This window comes from Sceloporus occidentalis, unplaced genomic scaffold, assembly GCF_023333645.1.
Source record: "Sceloporus occidentalis isolate IW3139 unplaced genomic scaffold, rSceOcc1.0.p SCAF_7, whole genome shotgun sequence".
In the NCBI taxonomy this organism is placed as follows: Eukaryota; Metazoa; Chordata; class Lepidosauria; order Squamata; family Phrynosomatidae; genus Sceloporus; species Sceloporus occidentalis.
The window spans coordinates 64,225,305-64,248,432 of NW_028316987.1; the positions used below are offsets into that span (position 1 = coordinate 64,225,305).

The window sequence follows — 23,128 nt, forward strand, 5'->3', positions numbered from 1 at the left end:
GTTCAATACTTCACTCAGCCATAGAAAACCACTAAGTGAACTTTTGTGTGAGTCACGCATTTCCAGCCCCACAAAACCCAAAGATGGGTTTGTCTTAGGGTCACCATAAGTAAGAAATGAATTGAAGGCACACAACAACAATGTATTACATACATTACAATACAGCTGTCCCTCCATATGTGTGGACTTGGAGTCCACAGTCTCGCTCTTTGTGGGAGAGACAAATTGTTTGTTGCGGGGCCCATGGCTACTCCAGTTGGGGTGGGGTTGGTTGGTAGTTCCATAATGGTGGAAGGAAGAGAGGAAGCCCAGGTGAATGCTCAACACCTTTATTTAACACCAGAAATACCACTTTCGGTTCCTCCCACATGGTAGGCCAGTTACTTCACTGACCACCATCTTGCCCAGTCTAAGGCTTTGGGCCCAATACCTCTCCTTCTGGCTCTGACTTGGCTCGCACCGGTGGACCCGGGTGATGACCCACTGGCTGACACCGTCCTCCAATATCCCATGTGGTTTCTGCATGGTCCTCTTGTCTGCCATCTTCCCATGAGGGACCCTAACCTGACTCCTCCCCATCATCCACCCTCTCACACTGTTATCTTTAAAATGGGTATGCCCCACACATGCCCCACAGGCACACACACTATTATTCTCTATGGGACTCACATACGTGCAAGTTGCCATTTTCGCGAGGGGGAAGGGTCCAGAACAGATTTCCCTCTAGTTGAGAGGGGAGACTGTACGTAATCTTGTTAAAAGTTTGACAACATTTAGCAATGAAGAGTTAAGAATGCCTCAGAGAGGGCAGTACTGTAGTAATAAAGTTAGATAGCCTGAGTGACCCAAAATATCCTCCTTTCTTGTCTACTTATCCTGGTCTCTCTGTGATGTAAACTCATACTTTTAGGGAAGTTCTTCCAACTCTTCTCTTCCTTCCAGTACTCTCTTAGTTGTTCCCTAGAATGAAGCTAGATTAGATCAGCACCCTGAATAACATTTTCTATCTTAGAATTGAGTTCTTATAATAAGGCCTTTCATTTGTTTCTCTAAGCCATTGGTGTCTTTACTCCTTAATGATGACCTCTAACCACTGCAGACACTCTCTATCATATCTAATAAATGAAACAGCATTTTCTCTCACAGTCCATAACATCACAGAACAGCATTAGAGCTTCCCCTTTTTAAACTTCAATGTCTCAGCAGTGTCATCTCTGCCTAGGGTGTTATCCAGTGTAGGAAGGCGAGACTTCCAGGGGTGGGGCCAAAAGGGCAGACGCTGCCACAACATGTAGAATGGTGCTATGGCAGTGAGGTGGGGGACATGCTCAGCCTTCTACCAAGCCTTCTGAGTCTCCTGTGGACATTGCTGCATGAGACCCGGAAGGCAGGCACCCACTTCTCCGGGGGAGTACTACCCCACCGGGTGCCACCCCATCTGGGGTGTTGCGCGTGGTGAGGGCTGCATCACTGCACCCTCCCAGTAATGTCACTGTGTCTCAGTGCCATACATGAAGCAAGGGGAGGCAAATAGGAGTGAAGCACTGTGTGATACAAAAAGGGCCAAATTTGAGGAGGAGGAGAGCTCATGTGGAATTTTTATGAAGAGGTCACCATAAGTTGGAAACAATTTGAAGGCATTCAGCAGCAACAACAACAAAAGTCTCACCCTGCAACCCTTACTCATCTCAAAGTTTTCTCCTGTTTTGTTCGCTTGTTGGCAAGGTATCAGACAGATGGTCATCTTGTGGCTCTCTAGAAGTTATTGGACAACACTTCCCATCATTTCTTACTATTGGCTATTCTGGCCAGAGATGATGGAGAGGTAGTTCAACTTGGAAAAGGATGTTTTCAACCTTGTTTTAGGGTGCTGGGCACAGTAATGGAGACTGGAATCCACAGTGCCAGTGAAATACTTGCTGAGGCAAACAGTGTACAACTCAGTTGATTTCTGACAGCCTGTCCAACAAAAGTTTGTTGGCTTCCTTACTTTGTGCAGAAGGTAAAGTAATCACTTGCCTAGAAATAGCAATAGTTTGAAATATAATTTTAAAAGAAGAGTTGTTGATATGTGCCTTCAAGTCTTTTCTGACGTATGGCAACACTATCATGGGGTTTTCTTGGCAAGATTTATTCAGAGGGTGTTAGTCTTTATGTTCTCCTGGGGCTCAGAGGGTGTGACTTGGCCAAGGTCACCCAGTGGGTTTCCATGGCCAAGCTGAGATTCCTTGGCCAAGCAGGAAATGTCTCCAGAGCAGTGGTCTGACACTCAAACCAGTATACCATGCTGGTTCTTATAAAAGAAGAGTTACAGATTTAAAAAGGAATATTATTTTGGAAAATTGTAATCTAAACTTCCTCATGAGAAAATTCTCTCAACACTTCTCCACAAGATAAAGAGATAGTGGGCTATGAAAATCAGTGTCCTTGTGTCTTTGTTGTGAAATGAATATAAAATCTCCTTTGAGAAATGAAATGTTGGGCTCATAATGTCTAAATGTTGTGTGCCTTCAAATCATTTCTGACATATGGAAACCGTAAGGTGGAGTTTTATTGGCAAGATTTTTTCACAGGGGGTTTGCCTTTGCCTTTCTCTGAAACAGAGAGAGTATGACTTGTTCAACGTAATCCAGTTTCTTTCCACGGCCCAGTGGGGATTCAGACCCTGGTCTTCAGAGTCACCATCCAATGCTTAAGCCACAACATCATGCTGACATGCAAGTATAGTAGTTACCTTTTCATATATATCATTCAGCTCTATCCACTCACATTGTTTTATGCCTGTGTTCAGGAAAGGAGAAGTCAGTTTTATGTAGAATTCATGGAAATGGCTGTGAAAAGAAACACAGTGCAACATTTTTCAGCTTTGCAATCTGATTTTTTAATGACTAGTTTGTTTACACATTCATTTAACAGTTTACAGAATTTTGTTTTGCGTTTCTAATTTGAGTAAAGCGATTATGATAAAATATTTTTAAATAAGAGTGTGAGAAAATTTCCATTATACATGAAAATCCTGAGTTCTTTTGAGAACAGAATCTCCATTGTCTGGGTAACATATTTTACATGCTAACTTTGAAAAGGCATTCACAGGATGATCCCTGAATTTTATTTTGGGATGTGTGTATTGCTTTTTCTTTTCTAATTAATCTTAAAATACATTTATCTAGAAGTAATACACAGGATTCAGGTCAACAGCTAATGCAGAAAGTTTAGAATCTCAGCCTTAAATTGTAATCTAGTGTCTTCTGCTCGTGTGTGTGTGTGTGTGTGTGTGTGTGTGTGTTTCAGGTTGTCTGTTGCCTTATGGCTACCTCATGAATTTCATAGGGTTTTCTTAGGGAAAGAATACTCAGAGGAGGTTTAGCAGTTCCTTTCTCTGAGATCCTTAGAAAAGTGAAGATGATGAGGTCCCCCCTTGATCCCTGCCCATTGTGGCTGGCCGTCCGGGGGAGTGATGCCGTGATGGCATTTCTCAAAAATGTCATCAATGCATCCCTTAGGGAAGGCTGTGTTCCAACATGTTTAAAGGAAGTGGTCATTAGGCCGCTTCTGAAAAAGCCTTCCCTGGACCTCCTGGATTTGAAAAACTATAGGCCTGTATCACATCTGCTGTTTTTGAGCAAGGTGATCAAATGAGCCGTTGCCCTTCAACTCCAAGTGATCTTGGATGAAACCGATTATCTAGATCCATTTCAAACCGGTTTTAGGACGGGATATGGGGTGGAGACTGCCATAGTTGCACTGGCTGATGACCTTCGTCTAGGCATTGACAGAGGAAGCCTGATCTTGTTGGTGCTTTTAGACCTCTCAGCAGCATTTGGCACAAAAGATCATGACATTTGCTTGGAACGCCTGAGAGAGTTAGGAATTGGAGGCACTGCATTACAGTGGTTCCGTTTCTTCCTCTCAGGCAGATTCCAGAGGGTGATGCTTGGGGACTGTTGCTCCTCAAAAACAGAGCTTAATTGTGGCGTCCTTCAGGGCGCCATCCTGTCTCCAATGCTATTCAATATTTATATGAAGCCACTGGGAGAAATCATCCGTAAACATGGGGCGGGGTGTTATCAGTATGCTGATGACACCCAAATGTATTTCTCCATGTCTCGGTCAGCAGCCATGACGACAGATGGCATTTCTCCCCTCAATCAATGTCTTGATGCAGTAATGGACTGGATGAGGAAAACCGACTCAAGCTGAATCCGGACAAAACGGAGGTACTTACAGTAGGGACCCCCAAACCAGGTATTGGGTTGCCACCTCCAGTCTTGGACGGGGTCAGGCTCTCCTTTAAGGACTGTGTTCGCATTCTGCGGGTGCTCCTAGACCCGTCGCTTCACATGATAAATCAAGGGAATGTGACAGGAGTGCCTGCTATCAGCTCCGGCTGATACGCCAGTCACGCCCTTTCCTGGCAGTAAGGGACCTAGAAACTGTAGTTCATGCACTGGTAACCTCACGGCTCGATTTCTGCAATTCACTCTACACAGGGCTACCCTTGTACCTAGTCCGGAAACTACAGTTAGTACAAAACATGGCAGCCAGGCTGATCACTGGTAAAACTAGAAGTGATCATATTACACCTATTCTGAAATCTCTTCACTGGCTGGCTCTTGGTTTCCAGGCGCAGTACACGGTGTTGATGATTATGTTTAAAGCCCTACATGGCTTGGGTCCAACCTATATAAGGGATCGCCTACTTCTGTACAATCCTCCCTGCACCATCAGATCCTCTGGGAGGAATTTATTGCAACCCATGAAAACCAGACTAATGACAACCTCCCAGAGGATGTTCTCCGCTGCTAGACTATGGAACACTTTGCCGGAGGAGATCCATCAAATAACCAGCCTAAACAGCTTCAAAAACACTGTCAAGACGGATCTCTTCTGGCAATCTAATTTCTCTACTCTCCCTACTTTATGGAACCACTGCCTCTACTAGAAAATTGCTGTCATTTCAACAGGTTTAATTTTAAAACTGTATTGTATTTAATCCTGTTTCAAAGGGGGGGGGGGGTATCAGTTTATTTATTGAAAGTATGCATTATTCCAACATATTCTAGTCATGTAAGCTGCCTTAATTGCTGCAGCAGAAAGGCAGGGTATAAGAAAAAGTTTGTTTATTTAAGTTTATTAGTGTAGCGACGTTGTTTTTTAATTTAAAAAAGCACCCTAGATTCTTATTAATTCTGTCTAATAATTTTTTAGATTAATTTAACTTGTATTTTGGGTGATTGGAAGTCATTTTCAAAGTGGTTATTCAGTCAGTTCTTGAACTGCAAATATGTAACAGAGGCTTTGCTGTTTGTCTATAACAGCCCATTATTCCCAAAGGTTCGAGGAGATGCTTAACAACAGTGTACAGTACAATGTGAATGATGGCATACAGTCAAAATAGATTACTCATGGTGTTCTTGTTGCAACTGCTTTGACACTTGTCACTTAGGAATTTCAAATATGCTTTCACAAAACTGCCCTTGATAAAAGGCACATGTGATATCATAGGGCAAAGCTTGGATGGGGAACATGTAGCCCTCCTGATGTTATTTTACTGCAGCATACCTGAACGCTCACTATTGGCCATGCTGAGAATGGAGTCTGCAGTCCAGCAACATCTGAAGGCTGCAGATTGCGCACCCGTGGTCTAAATGAACACCCATGCCTTTATGCTATCACTGTCCATAATTTGAAATCACTGCCCACTGAGCATTTAACAAGATATTTTGGATTCTTTCACACTATACAGTTGTAGCACTTTAATACCACTGTCATGGCTGCATTCTACAGAATCCCTGGAATTTATAGCTTGGTTTAGTAGTAGTTTCCAGGCAGAGAATTCTAAATACCTCATGCAACTACAAATCCCAGAATGAAAAGGAGATAGAAAGAAAAAGAAAGGTGGCAACATGTTTAAGACTAACTGGTTGTTATTTTAGCATACACTTTTGTGGATATAAACAAAATTCTTCAGATGCAATACTAAGAGAAAAGGCATTTCTCTTCACTCCTTCAGAGCCAGGGAAACCCACCAGCTATCATCTTCTGGAGTTTGAAGGAGCAAAAGGATGAGCCTTTCTGTTCTCCTCATTCATTTCAAAGGCAAAAGGGGTGCCTTTTGCACTTCTGCCTTTGGAAGGAGTGAAGGGAAGTGCCTTTATGTTCTCCTTGCTTGTTCCAGGCTGCCATGCTTCCTGGAGGCTGGGAAGCCAGCGAACCATCGGCTTCTGGCTTTGAAATGAGTAAAGAGAAACCCCTTACTGTTCTCCTACCCCATTCCAGAGGCAAAAGGGGCAGCAGCCATGTTTCCCATAGGCAGGAGAGCCCACCAGCCATCTGCCTCTGCCTTTGGAACAGGTGAGCACAAGCACTGCAGCAGTGTCTTGAAGGTACTTGTGCTCATTTATTTCAAAGGCAGTAGTGTGTAGCTGGCATTAAATATTAATAGTTAAGGGTTTTTTTTGGGGGGGAGGCTTGAGATACTCATGTTTTCCCCACTTTCTGCTGCTAATATCCACAATGTGGAGGGTCAGCTGTATTCCTTTATGAAAGGTAAAACCTTACCTCTGTTGACTACTCTGGGATGCAAAAACTAATAGAAATGAGTTTGTGAGCATAAATGCTCTGAATATATAGGCAGCTAAAATGAGGACAAATAAGGGAAAGCAATATTGTCCGCAACAAGGGGATAATATACCTTGAATAGTCACATGATATCTGCAAAATAAGAGCCCCTCAAGTCTCTGAAACAGAGACCCCATCTTTGTTTCATGAAGAGTTAATGGTCTATAGCTGAGCACTTGCACTACTGATGCATAAGGCATTGTTATTAAACTCAGAAATATTATGCTGTTAGTATGTAGGAGGTTGTCCCCCTCCATTTAAAGCTGGAAATAACAACTCAGCATTCAATTGTTTTTATTTCTGACATGTACCCAGAGATTATGTTGGCAGCATTCCCCCAGCTGAATTCAGTTACGTTATTCATTCCTGAACAATAGAAGAGTCAGTCTGTAATCAAAAGGGAAATCAAGTTGAGGAAAATAAATGTTAACAGCTCTAGTGTGCTGGGAATAAAATCAGGGAGTGATGGGGGAAATGCCAAAAAATTGTAAAAAGTAAAACAATGTCAAGAAACTCAATCATAAAAAGGCAATGCAGCTGCAACAGAAAAGAAAACAAGGCTTATGGCAGGAGAGCCATATACAAAGAGATGGTTTACCTCAATATTACCCCTGTGTTATGGGACCAGCTGAAGTATTTCTCCATGCAAAAGGTGTAGTTCCGCCATTCAAATGGTAGTATCCTTGGTGTAGTGGAGCAAGGCCTTTTAGGGGCTAAACATGAGGACTGTGTTTAATTAACAGGGATTAGCAGCCCCTCAAAATTCAGCTGCAATACTCAGAGAAACTGGCTGGGTGTGTGTATTAATTTCCCCAGTAACAATATATTGTTGCAATTTCTCCCAGTTATTGAGCAGAAACCTGAAGGGTGGCTTCAGACCTGCTGGTTCTAGTGTGGATGATGAAAACAGCTAGAAATGGGTTATTGATGTGGACCTACACAGCTGTGTACATTGTTGAGCCCTCCTAGGAATTGTGGCTATGGTGACCAACATGCAGACCACCAACACTTTGAAAATTTTCAACTATACCGCATGCTACTGACTCGCAAGGCATTGGCTTAACACTGATGTAGGCACCATAGTATGATCATATTTCATATGACCCTGCCCTTCAATGAAAACATCAGAGTCCTGTGGCCCTTTAAAATCACTGTAATAGGTCTTGCTTGGCATAAGCTATCAACTTGAAGCAAAAACCAGGAAGTTATATTGCAAGAAGCCATACTTCTTTAGATCAGCTAGAAAGAGCCTTTATAATCCTTTTGTATGTCCACATGTGCTTTCTAGCATACATACATAATTGCACATGTGGACTCATAATTATAACCTGAAAGATTTCTTTGGAAATGTAGAACTGGTTGAGCACCCCTAATTTGGAAATCTGAAAACCACCCAAACCTGAAACGTTTTGCTGCCTACTCCCATCACTGAGATGGCAGCTGTGGCACTCCTGTTCGTTCATCTCTCAGATCCTCAGTTTATCTCCAGTTTTACAGCTCATACTCAACACATGTAGCCAATAAATGAAATGTGAGGCTGGAGAGAGACGTGAGGATCTGTAAAATGGCAGGATGTGTAAATTTGCACTTTGCATAACACTTGGATTCCTGCCATTTCTCTCCGCCCTCAGAAATACAGGTTACTTGTATTGTGTATTATGCTTATACAAATAAAGATATTCTAAAGTCTGAAAAAAAATTAAATATGGAACCCTTCTGTTCTCAAGCATTTCAGATAAGGGATACTCTGTATATATTTTTCCTTTAAATATGTCAACATCTTCATTAGTTTGTAGAACTTCATTTTATTAAAAGGGATATTGGTCCAAATCACCATTGTAGATTTTAGAAATCATTTTGTTTTGGAGTAAGGTGAACAATTTGTGATGCTCTAAATATTCTTGGACTGCAGTTCCCATTAGCCCTAGCCAATACAGCCAGTGATGAGGCATGATGGTAGATGCAGTCCAACTAAGAGGACGATTTGTCGCCCACCCCAGTTTCAGATGGTCAGATTTATCTATATATTTCAACCATTTTACCTGAAGGTATCATTCGGCACTTGTCATTTGCTGAATGTGAGTGCTCTCCAGTGCCTTATTATTGTCTACAATCACCCCATGGTTCTCATGTGAAAAATAAAAGCCATATCCAGCACTAAAAGCAGACTGGACACTAATGTATGCATTTTCCCTCTTAGTAGGGAACTTGGAGCCAATTTACAGAGCTAGCACTTAGCAGTAGGCACCATATGAGGTGTGCAATGCCTGATGCTCCACATTTCTATGTATAATGTCTCCCTTCCCCCATCAAGTGCTGATATATAGGTAGCTTTTTGAAGTTGTTGCTAGCATAATACAGAATTAGAAAGGGATGATGCTACATTTCGGACCTGAAGGAGGCAATCTTTTTCATGAAACCATGCTTTTCCCCCTTTACCCTTTTTTGACAACAGTTGTTTTCCTCATCCTTGACTATTTTAGATAGGAAGTACTGAAGTACTGGGCAGCAGGAGTGATCTTAAATATGAAAGGAGATAAGGGACAAAGTTCCTTATTGCTAAAAGTGCCCTTAACCTTGCAGCTAGCAGGTAGGATGGCAAAATTAAGGAGCAGAAGCGTGACTGAGTAATTACTGGTAAATTATGTAATTAAACAGTTGACGTCTTCAACCAAGAAGTAATCCCACTCTGTATTGGTCTGCCAACTTTTGGTTTTGGGAATACTTGTCCTATGGGCAAGGATGGAGAGGTGAGCAGGCAGAAATCTAGCAAGTCATGGTAGAGCTTGGAGGAATTTGCTGAGTCAAAAAGAAAACTAGGGCAGAATCCGACACAATAGAAGATTTGCTGACTCAGGACCCCCAGTATTGGCCAGTACAGATAAATATAATTTCTTCTGGATGCTGGTTATGAAAGACTTTGACTTCACATAATTTCTTCTTTTTAAATAATAATTTGCCAACAGTTTCAGATGTCTTGCTATTTGAGATGGTCAATATTTGGGTTGAAAACAATTTGAATGTGGAAGAAAGCAAAACCGACTGTTTTATCCCTCTCAGCTCAAGGCTTTGTGTTCTTAACTCTTAAAAATCTGGTTTTGAAACCCTATGTACTCAGCCATGTCTGTAGTGAATAGCGGCTGGCACCATTATTATTGCTATTTTTATTTTCTGAAGGTTTCTTCATCTACTTACATGGCAGGCTGGGACATTTGTTCCCCTCCATCAGGTATTCTGATTAAATTTTGCCTTTATTTATAGAGAAGAATTTTAATATTTTCCAGATTTCTTATTCGTATTCAGGAGGAAGGCAATGAAGTTTGAAAATTATGTGAGAAAGGAAAACTGACAGCTATTATCATCCCTATTGGTTACCTAAAAGAACACCCTATGTCTGATGAAAGGAGTATTAATTCAGAAGCATTTGCTTTATATGAAGGATGGAGAATCTCTTTTAGACCAAGGGTTGAATTCAATTTCTCCTTAGTTCCCAGGAGTTCGCATTTAGTGAGAAGGACTAAATGCTAAAGGGTGGGCCAAAAATACCAGTGTGTTTTGTCTTAAAGCTTGGTAATAACCAAGCCTTAAGAGATGGGTTTCAACCTTTTAGAACAGCTATATAAAGGTTGAGAACCTAATACCATGGGAAAGGGGTCATTGCTTTTTGGGGAACCCCAGAGAGGTGGATTTGGATATTTGAACCTCCATAATTGACTTCAGGACCCGATGTTCCCCAGCCCTGTTTTGTGTGGAAGGTCCCAGGTTTAGTGCCTGAGTTCTTCACTTAAGAGGATCATGTAACAAGTGATGAGAATGACATTTGCTCAAGATGTATGGAAACACTGCTGGCCCACTGGTTTTGTATATAGCTTCCTATGGCTTGGTTTTGTATACAGCTTCCTATGCTCAGCAGTTATTCTGGTCATTGTAATAAAATACTGCTTTGGGATCATAATGTCTTTTTTCCCCCTGAAGCTCTATGATTTTTCCAGTTTATGTAATCCAGACCAGACTGTGTAAGGGGAATTCTGTGTATGAATTGTGCCTGCAGTGCGGTGCGCCATTACCCTTTCCGGGGCGCGCCAAGCCTTCATTTGGCACGACTTTCAGCGTATGGTGAGAGCCATGTAAATTGCGCCTGCGTATCATGGAGGCACACTGTAATTTGATGGTGTGTTTGTAACAGAAATTATGAGCCTATTTGTGCAAACCAAGGAGTATAAGATAAATATGGAATATGACTCCAACCTATTATATAGTAATTGACAGTTTTCTTTTATGATAATAGAAGCTGTTTTGATGAACAGGTTGTTGGTCTCACAAATTAAATCAGCTTCTTTTCTTGATCCCTGGCCAAATTTTCCTACAATCTTTGATTCTGCTCTATTTCTTACTTTTGCATTCCAATTGCTGATGATAAGCAAGTCTTGTTTTGCTGGGCGATCAATATTCTCCTGGACTCCAGCATAGAAATTTTCAGTTTCTTCTTCTTTCATCTCTGTAGTTGGAACATATATTTGGAATATCGTTATATTGATGGGTTTTCGCTGAAGTCTTATTATGTGATTCATTCAGACTTTGCATTATGTCCTTTGACTGCTTTTGCTACACCTCTCAAGGAGCACACAATCTCACCACCACAGAAAGGCATGCTGTACAGTGTGCCCGCATCATACTTGGGCATGCCTTATGGGCTTTCAGTGTATTCTGAAAGCCGCGCTGGAAAAAGCCCTTGCACGCCTCGGCAGAAGTAATGGGATGCGCGCTGCGCCACAGGCACAGGCCCCATTATTTCTAATGGGGCTCCAGCATAGGCTGAATTTCCCTTACACTGAGAGGTCCAGAACAGATCCCCCATGTAAGGGAAGGGCTCAGTGTATATGTATACAATATACATATCTATTATGCATTTCTTCTACTAATAAGTGATGTCATTTTCATGAGAAGACATTGACCTAATTTCTTCTGATGATACCCTATTGAAGGGTGTAGTATGTCCCATGTTCAAAATTGTTTCTAACCAAATAAAATACTTTATTTTGTTTAGTTCATAATTTGTGGGGTTTTTTTGTTTCCTCATTCTCAAATAGCAAAAACTACATGTGCTTCCAGTAGCATAGGGTGCATCAGGTTGTAGCATTCTCTATAGCAGAGGGTAAATTCACATTTCTGTTTGTGCAAACCATTTTTTTTTAATTTTTAATATTTTATAAATTTGCCAACATACATAGTTTTATATGTCAAAATATATCAACTAAGCATTTTTGTTGCTGAAGTGTAAAATAAATTTGGCTTTGGGTTTTATATGAATATTAGTTAGTGTATATATGTCAATTTTCCCAAATTTTAGAATTTTCCTACCACTCCCCAGGAAGGAAAAAAGTAAGACTTTAAAGTTTCTGGAAGTTTTACATCTCTTCTATGCTAACCCTTATAATAATATTTGCATCGCTTGTGACCTATCTAGGGGATAGTTTTGCAGCCTTCATCCTGTTTAAAGAACTGTATTACATTGCAAGTTATTTTTTCTTCTTTCCATTACCTTCTGCTTTGATTGTGATCTCATCTCATGGTTTAGCCTTCAAACTCTTCCTTTCTCCTGCTGCTTCTTTAATGAAAGCAAATCTTTGTAATGGCCACTTTCATTTAGCTTCAACAGCTCACGTGATTTACTTTAAATTAGAGCAAATGATGGAGCAAGGCATAACAGTTAATGTGTTCTTTGCCTCCTTGTTTTAATTGCTGTGCATTTGTTAACTTTATAGAATGAAAAATTTAGTATGACATGTAATGGAATCCTGTATTTACTCCAAAGTCAATCCCATTATGCTTACCAAGATTACTCTCTAGTCAAAGTGCTTAAGGAAAAGCTTTGCTTTATCAGCAGTAAGTGTTGCTTCCAGATATTTATTGGTATGTAAGCAGTATAGAATATTGTTGTGTAAATGAATATTTGCCAGTAGATTCATTTCTCTCTTAAACAACAGCAGCCTTGTCAAATGTGACAATGCTCTCCATCAGTGCCCACTTTGGTTTATAACAAAATGAAGATAGTCTCTCCCAGTTATTATAATTATTTATTCTTTCTGGTTTCCCTATTCTCTTGCAAAACATACCTGAAATCCCAGCAAACATGTATATCCAATTTTGTCTTCAAAATCAACAGCATTCAACACCCTTAGCTCTTGGATTTACTGTTGAATAACGGAAAAGAACATCCAATAATAATAAAACATGGAGACTATAGTATGATAATTGTTTTCTTTCCTTCTCCTAAACATCCCTAATTCACATTCCCTCTCCATCCTCAACTATCTTCCCAAGCCCAGCATTTAGTAGAGGCCATCAAGCCACCTCCATTGTGAGGTCTTCTGTGAGGCCAAGAACCCTGACTTTTGAGGCTATATCCTGGCTACAGAAGTTGATGAATGACTCATAGAACTTTATTGCACAGGCTCCAAGCACATGATGAGAACGGGACAAAAGGGGCCTGGAAGGGAACGGAACGAGTGGGGGACGCATTTTACTGCATACAGGAAGTCCATCTCTCGTTCCGTTCCCTTCCCTTCCCAATCCGTCCCCAGAGGAGGAGATTTTTGAGAACTGTTTTGGAACGGATGGGGAATGGAACGGAACGAGTGAGGGACTTTGTGTGCAGTAAAATGCATCTCCCACTTGTTCCAAACTCGTTCCTGGCCCCTTCCATTCCGTTCTCGTCCCGTTCCAGCAGCCTGTGGTGTGATAAAGTTCAAAGACTGCCACAACCGTCTGGGACTTAATGTGAAAAACAGTAGTTTGATTCACTTACACATATATGTATAAGATAATGCACTTATCAGTTGGAAACTTTTCACTTCTAGCTGCATGAGGAATATAACTGTGGCATTTTTGTATGTGGCAACTGGACTGTGTCTAATGAAGAATCTCTAACAACCATTCTATCACAGCAGAATACACAATAGTTTTTAATCTCCATATTTAGTGGATGGAGTTTTACAGCTAATGTTTTGTACATATTCAGTGTAAGTTCTCAATTGTCAGTTTACAGGTATAGCAGTGATGTAGAATATAATAGTGCCCATAACAGTGGGCCAGTGGGAGAGAGGTAATGTGAAAACATGGTTTGAGTTGAAAAGACCACAGTTTTATTGCTCGCAACTTCCATGTAATTTGGCATAAAGTGGATGAGGATATTGCAGTGTTGTGAACAGCCAAACTGTTGACAAAGGAGCTGACTTAGTCCATGATTTGAATGACCAGTGGGAAAGAATTACAAAGACATAGCAATGGCCTGTTACAGACAGCCAAAATAAAGCTGCTACGAGTCACAGTGGAGGGATGGTGTTTCAATGATGCATGCGTCCTAAGAGTCCAGAAGTTGCACCAAAGCCACGCTCCAGCCCTAAGAACTGGAGTGTGGCTTTGGTGTGGCTTCTGGACTCTTAGGACGCATGCATCATTGAAACACCATACCTCCACTGTGACTCGAAGCAGCTTTATTTTGGCTGTCTGTAACAGGCCATTGTAAGACTGGATCAGCATGCAAAGGGATCTTGTAGCACATTTGAGACATTTGAGGAGAAAAAAAAACATTTTCAAAAGCATAAGCTTTTGTAGTTCAACAGATGCATGGCGTAAAGTGCCTAGAGACAGACATATATACCTTTGAGTGAGGAGGCTGTGTGGGTGAACTGTAATACTAATAGTAATAAAAATGCAAACCTTGAGGGTATGGTGATTAGCTGAGATAAAACATAACAGTTTAAAGACAGGCAGAACCCCACTAAGTATCGCATACAGCTCCAAACTGAGACCACTCAGATGTATCATCAATGAGCTTCAACTTATTCTGGGCAATAATGTTGACCTTGCAAGGACTTTTGCCTACAGACAGCACCCAAATCTTAAATAGTTAGGTACCTACAGGAGGACACATAACACAGATGGGGAGCTTAAGAAAAGAGATTCCACCTCAACATTAGGAGGAACTTTCTGACTGCAAGGGCTGTTTGACAGCCCTTGGAGTGTAGTGGAGTCTCCCTCCTTGGAGGTCTTTAAAAGAGACTTTAGATTGTTGGGTATGCTTTGATTGGGAGTTCCTGCATGGCAGGGGTTGGACTGGATGGCCCTTGTGGTCTTTTCCAACTCTATGATTCTGTGATTGTATAATTCTATGAGATGGGTACCAGATCTTGCCACAAACCCAGATGCCAACTTGGCCCACACATCTACTCTGGAAATGTGCCCAAATCCCCAGTTCTTGAGGCTCTTCCAGTTTCCAGATGACAGTTCCAGGAAGCCCACCTTGCAGTTCTAAACTCTGGAGCTATTGTTTCTTACCAAGTCTCCAATATTAGTTGTGACGAGAAATGGAGAAAGGAAACCATTAACTGACAGCTCAGAAAAGTCCAAACTTTTATGAAGAAATTAATTAAATATTTCAATTTATCTTTTTCTGAAGTCATAAATAAAATCTTGGCAAATATTAGTTGCATAAATTAGTCCATTCCTTCCTTCCTTGTTGTTGTCTAATTAAGAAGATGCTCAATGTACCACCTCCTATTGGAGCCAGAGTATACTGTATAATCAAAAAGTGATAGCAAATTAGTGTTTGCTTACAATAGGTATATGAACAAATTCTTTCCATCTAACAGTTAGCATAAAATATAAAATGAAGTGTGAGGATGTCTGTTTCATGTGCTTCTCATATTATAGTTATTATACTAACCAAGTGAATTTTATGGGATTGTTTTACAGCTTTTGTCAGCAAGAGAAGTTGCCAATTACCTTCCAGTCTTGTGTGATGCCTAAGGAATGCCAGGTCTCAGAATGGTCTGAATGGAGCCCATGTTCCAAAACATGTTTTGATATGACGTCTCCTAAAGGTAATCGTACAAGAACACGGACCATTAAGCAGTTTCCTATTGGCAGTGAAAGTGAGTGTCCAGAACTTGAAGAAATGGAGCAGTGTGTATCTCAAGGAGATGGGGTGGCTCCGTGTATCACGTAAGTATTATCTAAATCTTGATCATTTATATAAATCTTGATCATTTCATACGCCCAAAGCCTTTAAGCTGTAGTACCCATATAGCAAAACCACCTCTGAGTGTTCCTTGCCTGAGAATACCCTATGATATTCATGAAGTCACCATAAGTTGATAGGTGTTTTCAACACAAACACACATGCAAGAATGCAGTGTGTCTGTTCACCTCACAGCAACTCAACCAAAGGCATGAGAAAGCTCATAAGTGAAAGATGATATTCAGATTTTATCCAGTTATATATCTTTAATAAAATAGGTACTAGCTCTATAAAATAAATATACTATATATAATGAGAACTGAATCCCATTTGCTTTATGCTGTGGGAGAATGTTGTCTTATTTTGAATGTATTGTAAACTGGTGTCCATATTAACAAACTAGCAATATGACTTGATTTGAGGAGCATTTAGTGTAATTGTTAAACAATGATAGTATTTTCCACAGAAGCTTTTGCAACAGAATCTCTCTTTGAAGTACAGTGCATATTGAAGGATAAAAGACTTGATCTACATACAAGGCTGATAAATATTCCTTAAGCATCCTGATGTCTTCAGTAACTGGTCAGTGGGAGTGGGATGGAAAAGTAACAGTAAGTAAATTATTCCTGGGAATAATCCTGGGAAACCATTCAGAGTCAGGAGCTTTCCCAGCAGATAATGATCACCAATTAGCAGACATTAATCGTCGTTTGCATTAGCCCCCCAGGCTGAGGCCAGCCATCAACACAGAACAATACACATGCAAATCACTCCTGCATTTCCAGGCATTCCCACACAGTATATATACACCCAATTTTTCCAGGCAAAGCATTCTCTGAAGATGCCAGCCACAAATGCTGGTGAAACATCAGAAAGAAACTGCTAGAACATGGCCACATACCCCCAAAAAACTATGGATGCCGGCCATGAAATCCTTCGACTTTACATTAAATTATTCCTGTTTAGAGCTCAGGTGATGTGGCAGTAAACTCTTTAAATTCAAATTATTTATTTTATCTGTAGCTTCCGAATAACTTTAATATTAGCACATAGACACAATGTCTTAAAGCTGTTGTTATTTCTAAATAGTATAAACCCACTGAATCAATGCTAACTTGGTAAATCAACACTTAACGCAACTTCTACTGATTTAACAATCTACTCTAATTTGAACTAACAGTGGGGCAGTACAGATCACCCCGAAATGACAGGCTGCAGTCGCCCATTTTAACGAGGAGAGAATGCCGCAGCCGCCAAACCGTGTGGTGTCTCTCTGCAGTAAAAAGAACCCGGTTCTTCATTGTGTGTGGTGCGTTGCATACGTCACGAGTGCACCAATGGCGCACTCGTGATGTACACAACATGCAGCAATATGTTGATGCTGTGCATCGTTGCCATCATCATGGTGGTGCCCATGTGGACAGGATGCCGCCATGATGCTGCAGCCCGTATGGACTAGGGTTCCAGAGAGTGCGGTTGCTGCATACTCCAGAACCCTAGTTTCAGCGCTGGCATGCCACTTTTGGCCGGTGTGTCTTGGCCAATCTACCAGCCCCCCTTTCTTCATCTTGATTTTGTAGCCTTGGAAGAAAATTCATGGGCCAATAGAAATAAGCCCTGTTGAAATCCATAGGATGTACTCCTGAGCAAAGATGTAGAGGGACTGCAACTTTTGAGAAACTGTTTTTGATAATGCTATTTTGGTATTACTGCATTTAGTTCTGGGCCATTGTCATTTTTCTCAAGACATGGGGTGGGAGGAAGAGACTCTGCATCTCTTACGGCCTCTGGAAGTGTTTTCCTTGATACCTGCTTAAAGTACTCATTGTGTAGAGCCTCTGGTGACATTTTGTAAAGCTGACTGAGATTTTTTAACTTAGCATCACTGATCTTCTTTCTCTATGCACTGGCTGATTGGAAAGCTCACAGCTTTTCATATTTCCCCATGGTTCAGCTGGGAGATTGTAGCATCCCAGAACAGCCTCCATCACCTTGTCAAATAAAAAATGAGAAAGGGAGGGAGAAGGAGAGGGACTGCCATAGTGGGGGAGAATGTGCAGGGTTGGAAAGGATGTACAGGGACAAAAGCTAGAATTATGCACTGATGTGTAAAAACAAGCTTTTATGTTATTCAAGAAAAGAAGAGGCTCAGCCCAAGATGTTTTACTGCATGTGTTAGACCAGCAAATCCTTGCTCCACTGTACTTGAGGTGCATAATATCCTAAGCCATTCAAGTCATTTTAGCACCTAAGCACAAAAAGTCTCCTGCGTTTCCTGGCAATATAATATTAATCCATTAGATACTAACTGGCCACCTATGATGCCAAAAATTAGTTCCCTGAGGCACTTGCCATACTCTGCTTTATGGCAGGGGTGACCCTGCAAAGATACATTGGACATTTCTTTTTCTCATCCCCATAGAACTGTTAACTTTTTCAGTGCATACATATCTTGATTTGTATTTTCCTCAAGCTATGGTTTGGGTGCCCAGACACACGGTTTTGCTAGCTTGTAGGATGCAATTTTTCCTGTTTAGAGCACAAACAAATAGACGAAGTCATGTAATTATTCATTCCATAATTACCAGTCCCTTTTCTCTTGTAGTGCAAAAAATAATAACAATAGATGAAATCATATATTTCTTCCCATAATTAACTGCTGTTTAATATAACTAGAGATTCCTTCTAAATAAAAGAAAATGTTGGATTTGATGCAAGCTACTATTATGCTCTAGTACCACACTTTTACTTAGAATTAAGTTCCATCATGTTTAATTTAGACTATTTTTAGATACGTGTACATACATAGCACTGCTGTCTTTGTTAGGAAGTTCTCATTGAAATCAATATATATTAAGTTGTAATTCACTTTCCCCTAATGATTTCATTAGTACCCAAAGTTCAGTTAATGTCATCTGAATTTAACCTTCTTTAGTAAAGTAACATATAAGTCTTTATGTTGTATCCCTGCTAGTAATTTGGGCAAAAAATTATATATTAGGTTGGATTGCTTATGGCATCCTGAGTTATATTAATTTATTTTTTGTTTAATAGTCAAGTTTGTTGATTGACCATTTCTCTGGTTCAGGTACGGCTGGAGAACAACAGAATGGACAGAATGTCGCATTGACCCTTTACTTAGCCAACAGGATAAACGACGAGGGAATCAAACTGCTCTATGTGGAGGTGGAATTCAGACCCGGGAGATATATTGTGTGCAAGCTAATGAAAATCTCCTCTCCTATTTAAATACTCTCAAGGAAAAAGAAGGTATATTATGAATCACTGGCACATGAATTAGCATGAAAGCTAAACCTTCCAGTATATTTTTTCTATTCATTTATAATCACATTTCATTTGTATGACATAAATGTGTTCCAAGCTGTAGCACTGATGAAAACTGTTGTCATAGTGGCTAAGAGCTGCTTCAGAACACATAGCTATGTAACCTCCCCAAACCCAAGGATTCCAGAGAATATAGCCATGGCAGTTAAAGTAAAACCATAGTGCTATAACTGTGTAGTGTGAAAGTGTCCTAAGATAATGAGCTACAAATCAGGAAGCTTTCTGTTCAGATTCAACTCAACCCTATAGGTTGTGAACCTATCAGCTTGAAGTCTTCTGACTGGTAATATGGGGGAAATTGATTTACTTGGTGGGGTTATTGTAAGAATTAGAATTAGATAATGCAGATGGATTTTGAACAGTTCAAAACAGTGTACAAGTGTGAAATATTGCTATCAGTATCTTGTAATTAGAGATTATTTCTCAGTAGGAAGTCAGCTTCTAATAGCCACTTGCTTTGTGTAACTGGTGTGTGAAAATGTACTTCTGGAGCTTTGATTCACTCAGGGAGCAGAATACCTTTTGGCTGTGATGCTAAAATCAAAGATTCTGGGGCCTGAGCCTGGGGTATTATAAAAGTATGTGTTCTGCTCCTCGGTTGTAGCATTCTCCTTATCAGTTTGGCCTCAAGCAACTTAACTATGAATTAGTTTGACATTGACCTAATGGATTTGTCTGGCATCACTGAGTCAATGTTGACGACCCAGGTGTTACCTGGGATCAGTGGTATCATGATTTATGCCACTGTCATCCATGCTGTGGCCCAGAACAGTCCAAGGTCTTAAATATATAGAAGAGCAGTCAAATGTTTTCAGCACCAAGAAAACCCCCTCAGTATTTCAAGTCATGTATAGTTCTTTGATAGCTCAATCTTTGTTAAAGTAAAACCCACATTCTCTGACTTTGCAACCAAAAGTTCTCTTGCACATTTCTTCTTCTCTCCCTCATTTACTGTGGACAAGGATCTCATTTTACAGTATGTGATTCTCTTATCATTCTTTGTATGCCTTCTGCACCTTTAGGTTGCAAGCACATTTTTATCAAATCTGGTACGAATACCATGGGCATCTATGCTATGCCCTTACAGACTCCAAAAGAAAAGGGATCCATAGATCCAAAGTGGGCCCTACCAGCAGACAAATGAAGTCTCAGACAGGTGGACAGTGACAACAAGGTGTTGAAAGACAAAGCTGTTTATGCCATGTGCTGTATGGCCCTAAGCTAGTTTCTTGCTCTCAGGTGCAGTGGATGATGTTGTGTGTTTACCAGTATTGAAGTGATAGGTATTTGAAGGGCCATGCGAACTTGTTCTCTGCTGTTCTGAAGGATAGAACCCAAATGATTGGGTTCAAACTACATAAAAGAAGTTTTCAGTTAAATATTAGGAAGGAGTCACTGACAGTAAGAGAAGTCTGGCTGCTTTGGAAAGTATTGGCCCCATTTTCATAGTGCTTTTTAAGCAGAAGCTGGATGTATTTAACACATGTGCTTTAGCTGTGGAGTACCTCCGTTGGCAAAAGTCTGGACTAGCTGCCTCTTCCACCTCTAAGGTTACATAATTCTATGAAATGCTAGTCCAGTCAGCTCTTCTTTATGGAGTAGAGGTTTCGTGTTTGCCTTACATAGTAAAATGTCTTGGGCCAGCCCTGTGTGGACCATCCTGCCCTACTAATCTTCTATTAGATTAATCTTGCGACTTGTAGAAACTGTACACTTTAAACAGAGGTACTTCCTTGTCTGTGTATGTGTGTATTGAAATGGAAATTGTACCAAATCACAAACTCTGGTATTTTATCTCCAAGGCTGGCTCAAGGCACTTTGCTGCCTGAGGCAAAAGACAAGAGCACCTCCCTGCCCTTCCATTTCTTGTACAAAAGCTGAACAGATCAGCATGTTAATTTTACTTCAGTACTGCCAAATGGATAGCATCTTTCATCACTGCTGAGGGCAGTGGGGTAGTTCAAGAAGAGTCGAACAAAGAGTATGAGCCACACATCTCTGTACTAACAAGAGAAGGGAGCAGTCTAGTAATTCATTGCTGCTTCTGCAACCCCAAGCTTGGAAAAGTTACTTTTTTGGACTATAACTTCTAGAAATCCTCAGCTAACACTGGCCACACTGTTAGGTGTATCATGGGAATTAAATCCAAAACCCTAACTTTTCCAAGCTTTGTTTCTGCCTCCAGCAGGATCAATGGCCCTTAATGGTAGGGCCAGCCCTGATGATCCCTATTAATTTCAGTGGAGATTGTACAAGAGAGCCTCTCGATGGATTTTAATTATAAAAAATTAATGGTCTAAGTCTAAGTAAAATGATTTAAACATATGGTATAATAGAACTGTGGATCATCTTCTTTACAAATTTAAAAATAGTTAATAAAACCCAAATAAATTTTAATAATAAGTTTATCTAGCCCACATGTTAGAATGGCGTGCAGCAGAATATGCCAGTATTTGGTCTGTATACATTAGCTTATTAAAAAGAAAACAAAAAGCAAAAACAGTTGCATAATCCAGGAAGAGAGGTGTCCTTGACTTGTTTCACCTTATATGTGAAAACATCATTTGTAACAGGGTGCCTATTTTGACCCAGTTAATCAGAACAATGATTCACTTTTTGCAGGAAGGTTTGTATGGGGCAGATATTTCAACCCAATACTGTTGGAAATTTTCTATGCAGCTTTACCCAGAATACTTGAGAGCCTGAGAGAGTCAGTTATCTTACTGGGGAAGACAGGAAGCTGCCTTATACTGACCTACCCCATTGGTCCATCTAACCCAGTACTTTCAACAATGGCTCTCTGGAATCTCAGTCAGAAGTCTTTCCTAACTCTGTCTGGGGATCCCTGGTATTCCTGAGTGGTTCTACATCCAAGTCCTAACCTTGCTTAGGTCTCAAAATTACATGTGTTCAGAATGCGCTGATGCTCCAGTTGAAATAACCAGCAGAGGACAATTTAAAATGTTTATGCCATTGAAATGGTGAGGGAAAACTCTTTGAATCCCTGCTCAGCCATGGAAAATCCACTGGGTGAGTTTGAGCAATTCACGTTCCCTCAACCTAAGAGGAAGGCAATAGCAAACCTCTGCAAAAATCTTTTCAATAAATCCTCAGAAGCACATTGCCATAAGTAGGAATTGACTTGAAGGCACATGACAACAACAAAACACCTTTCTTATTTACATAGGCTTCATAAAACCTGTTCTCTCTCTCTCTCTCTCTCTCTCTCTCTCTCTCTCTCTCTCTTTCTCTTTGGAATGTGATAGGAAAAAGAGAGCCTTCTGGGCATTTAATGCCTTGAAAGGGATGATTGTTAAACTTGGGAGTGGTAACAATGAAAAGGGAAAAAGCTTTGCAACCAACAGGAATCCCATACCTGCTGTGCAGGCTGTACTCAAAACAGCTAATCCCATTTTAGGCTGCATTGGAACCTTCCATTCTCTTGTATTCACAGCAGTCTTTATCCATGTTATTTCAGAAAGTCAGTCACAGAGTACATCGAAGGCTAGTGCTGCACCACTCCTGTCCATCACTTTTGAAATAACAGGTATGTAATTGAGGCCATCCACTTCACATTTCGTTGAAAGGACATGCTCTCCATTTTGGAAGAACTATGCTGGCTGTATAGAGTGCTCAGAGCTCCATAAATCAGTTTGGATGTTTCTCAACTTGTGGGCTTTCATTTTTAAAAGATCAAGATGTTAAAAAGCATGATAAAAAGCATAATAAAAAGCATAATAATTACATTTAAGATCAGCAAACCAATACAGAGAATTTAGGAACCCACCTATCTTATTCTGTTGAGAGCATTTAGTAATGGACTCTGACCAGCAACTCCTTGTGAATATTCTTTCCTGCATCATAGAAAATATTGTGATTCAGGCTTTCTACAGTTTAAAGCAAACCCTCCCCGCACCAAACCCAGCAACCATAGCCAATGATGATGAGTGTTGCAGTCTAACAACATTTGAGGGACTACATTTTATATTCCCAAATGTCACTGTTTTGCTCTTTCCTACTGTAGAGGACTATAAGGAATCAATCTCAGAAAACATTTCCTCCTCCCAGCTCTCTGGGCCATTTCATATAGGTACCTTGGGAAGGGAACCTCATTCACCTACTCTTGCTGCTACTATCTCT

General features: G+C 40.5%; 1 protein-coding gene across 3 annotated transcripts in view; it reads left to right on the forward strand.

Annotated features, from left to right (window-relative positions):
- LOC149309854 (thrombospondin type-1 domain-containing protein 7A-like) overlaps window positions 1–23,128 on the forward strand; it is a 358,854-nt gene that overhangs the window by 198,934 nt on the left and 136,792 nt on the right. For 2 of the 3 annotated variants that reach the window (XM_089533152.1, XM_089533150.1), the window contains exons 3-5: window positions 15,379–15,627; window positions 18,732–18,913; window positions 22,467–22,535. In XM_089533152.1, the coding sequence (XP_089389278.1) occupies window positions 15,379–15,627; window positions 18,732–18,913; window positions 22,467–22,535 (500 nt within the window). The remainder of the gene's footprint in view (window positions 1–15,378; window positions 15,628–18,731; window positions 18,914–22,466; window positions 22,536–23,128) is intronic. The other variant, XM_089533151.1, reaches the window with a different exon arrangement.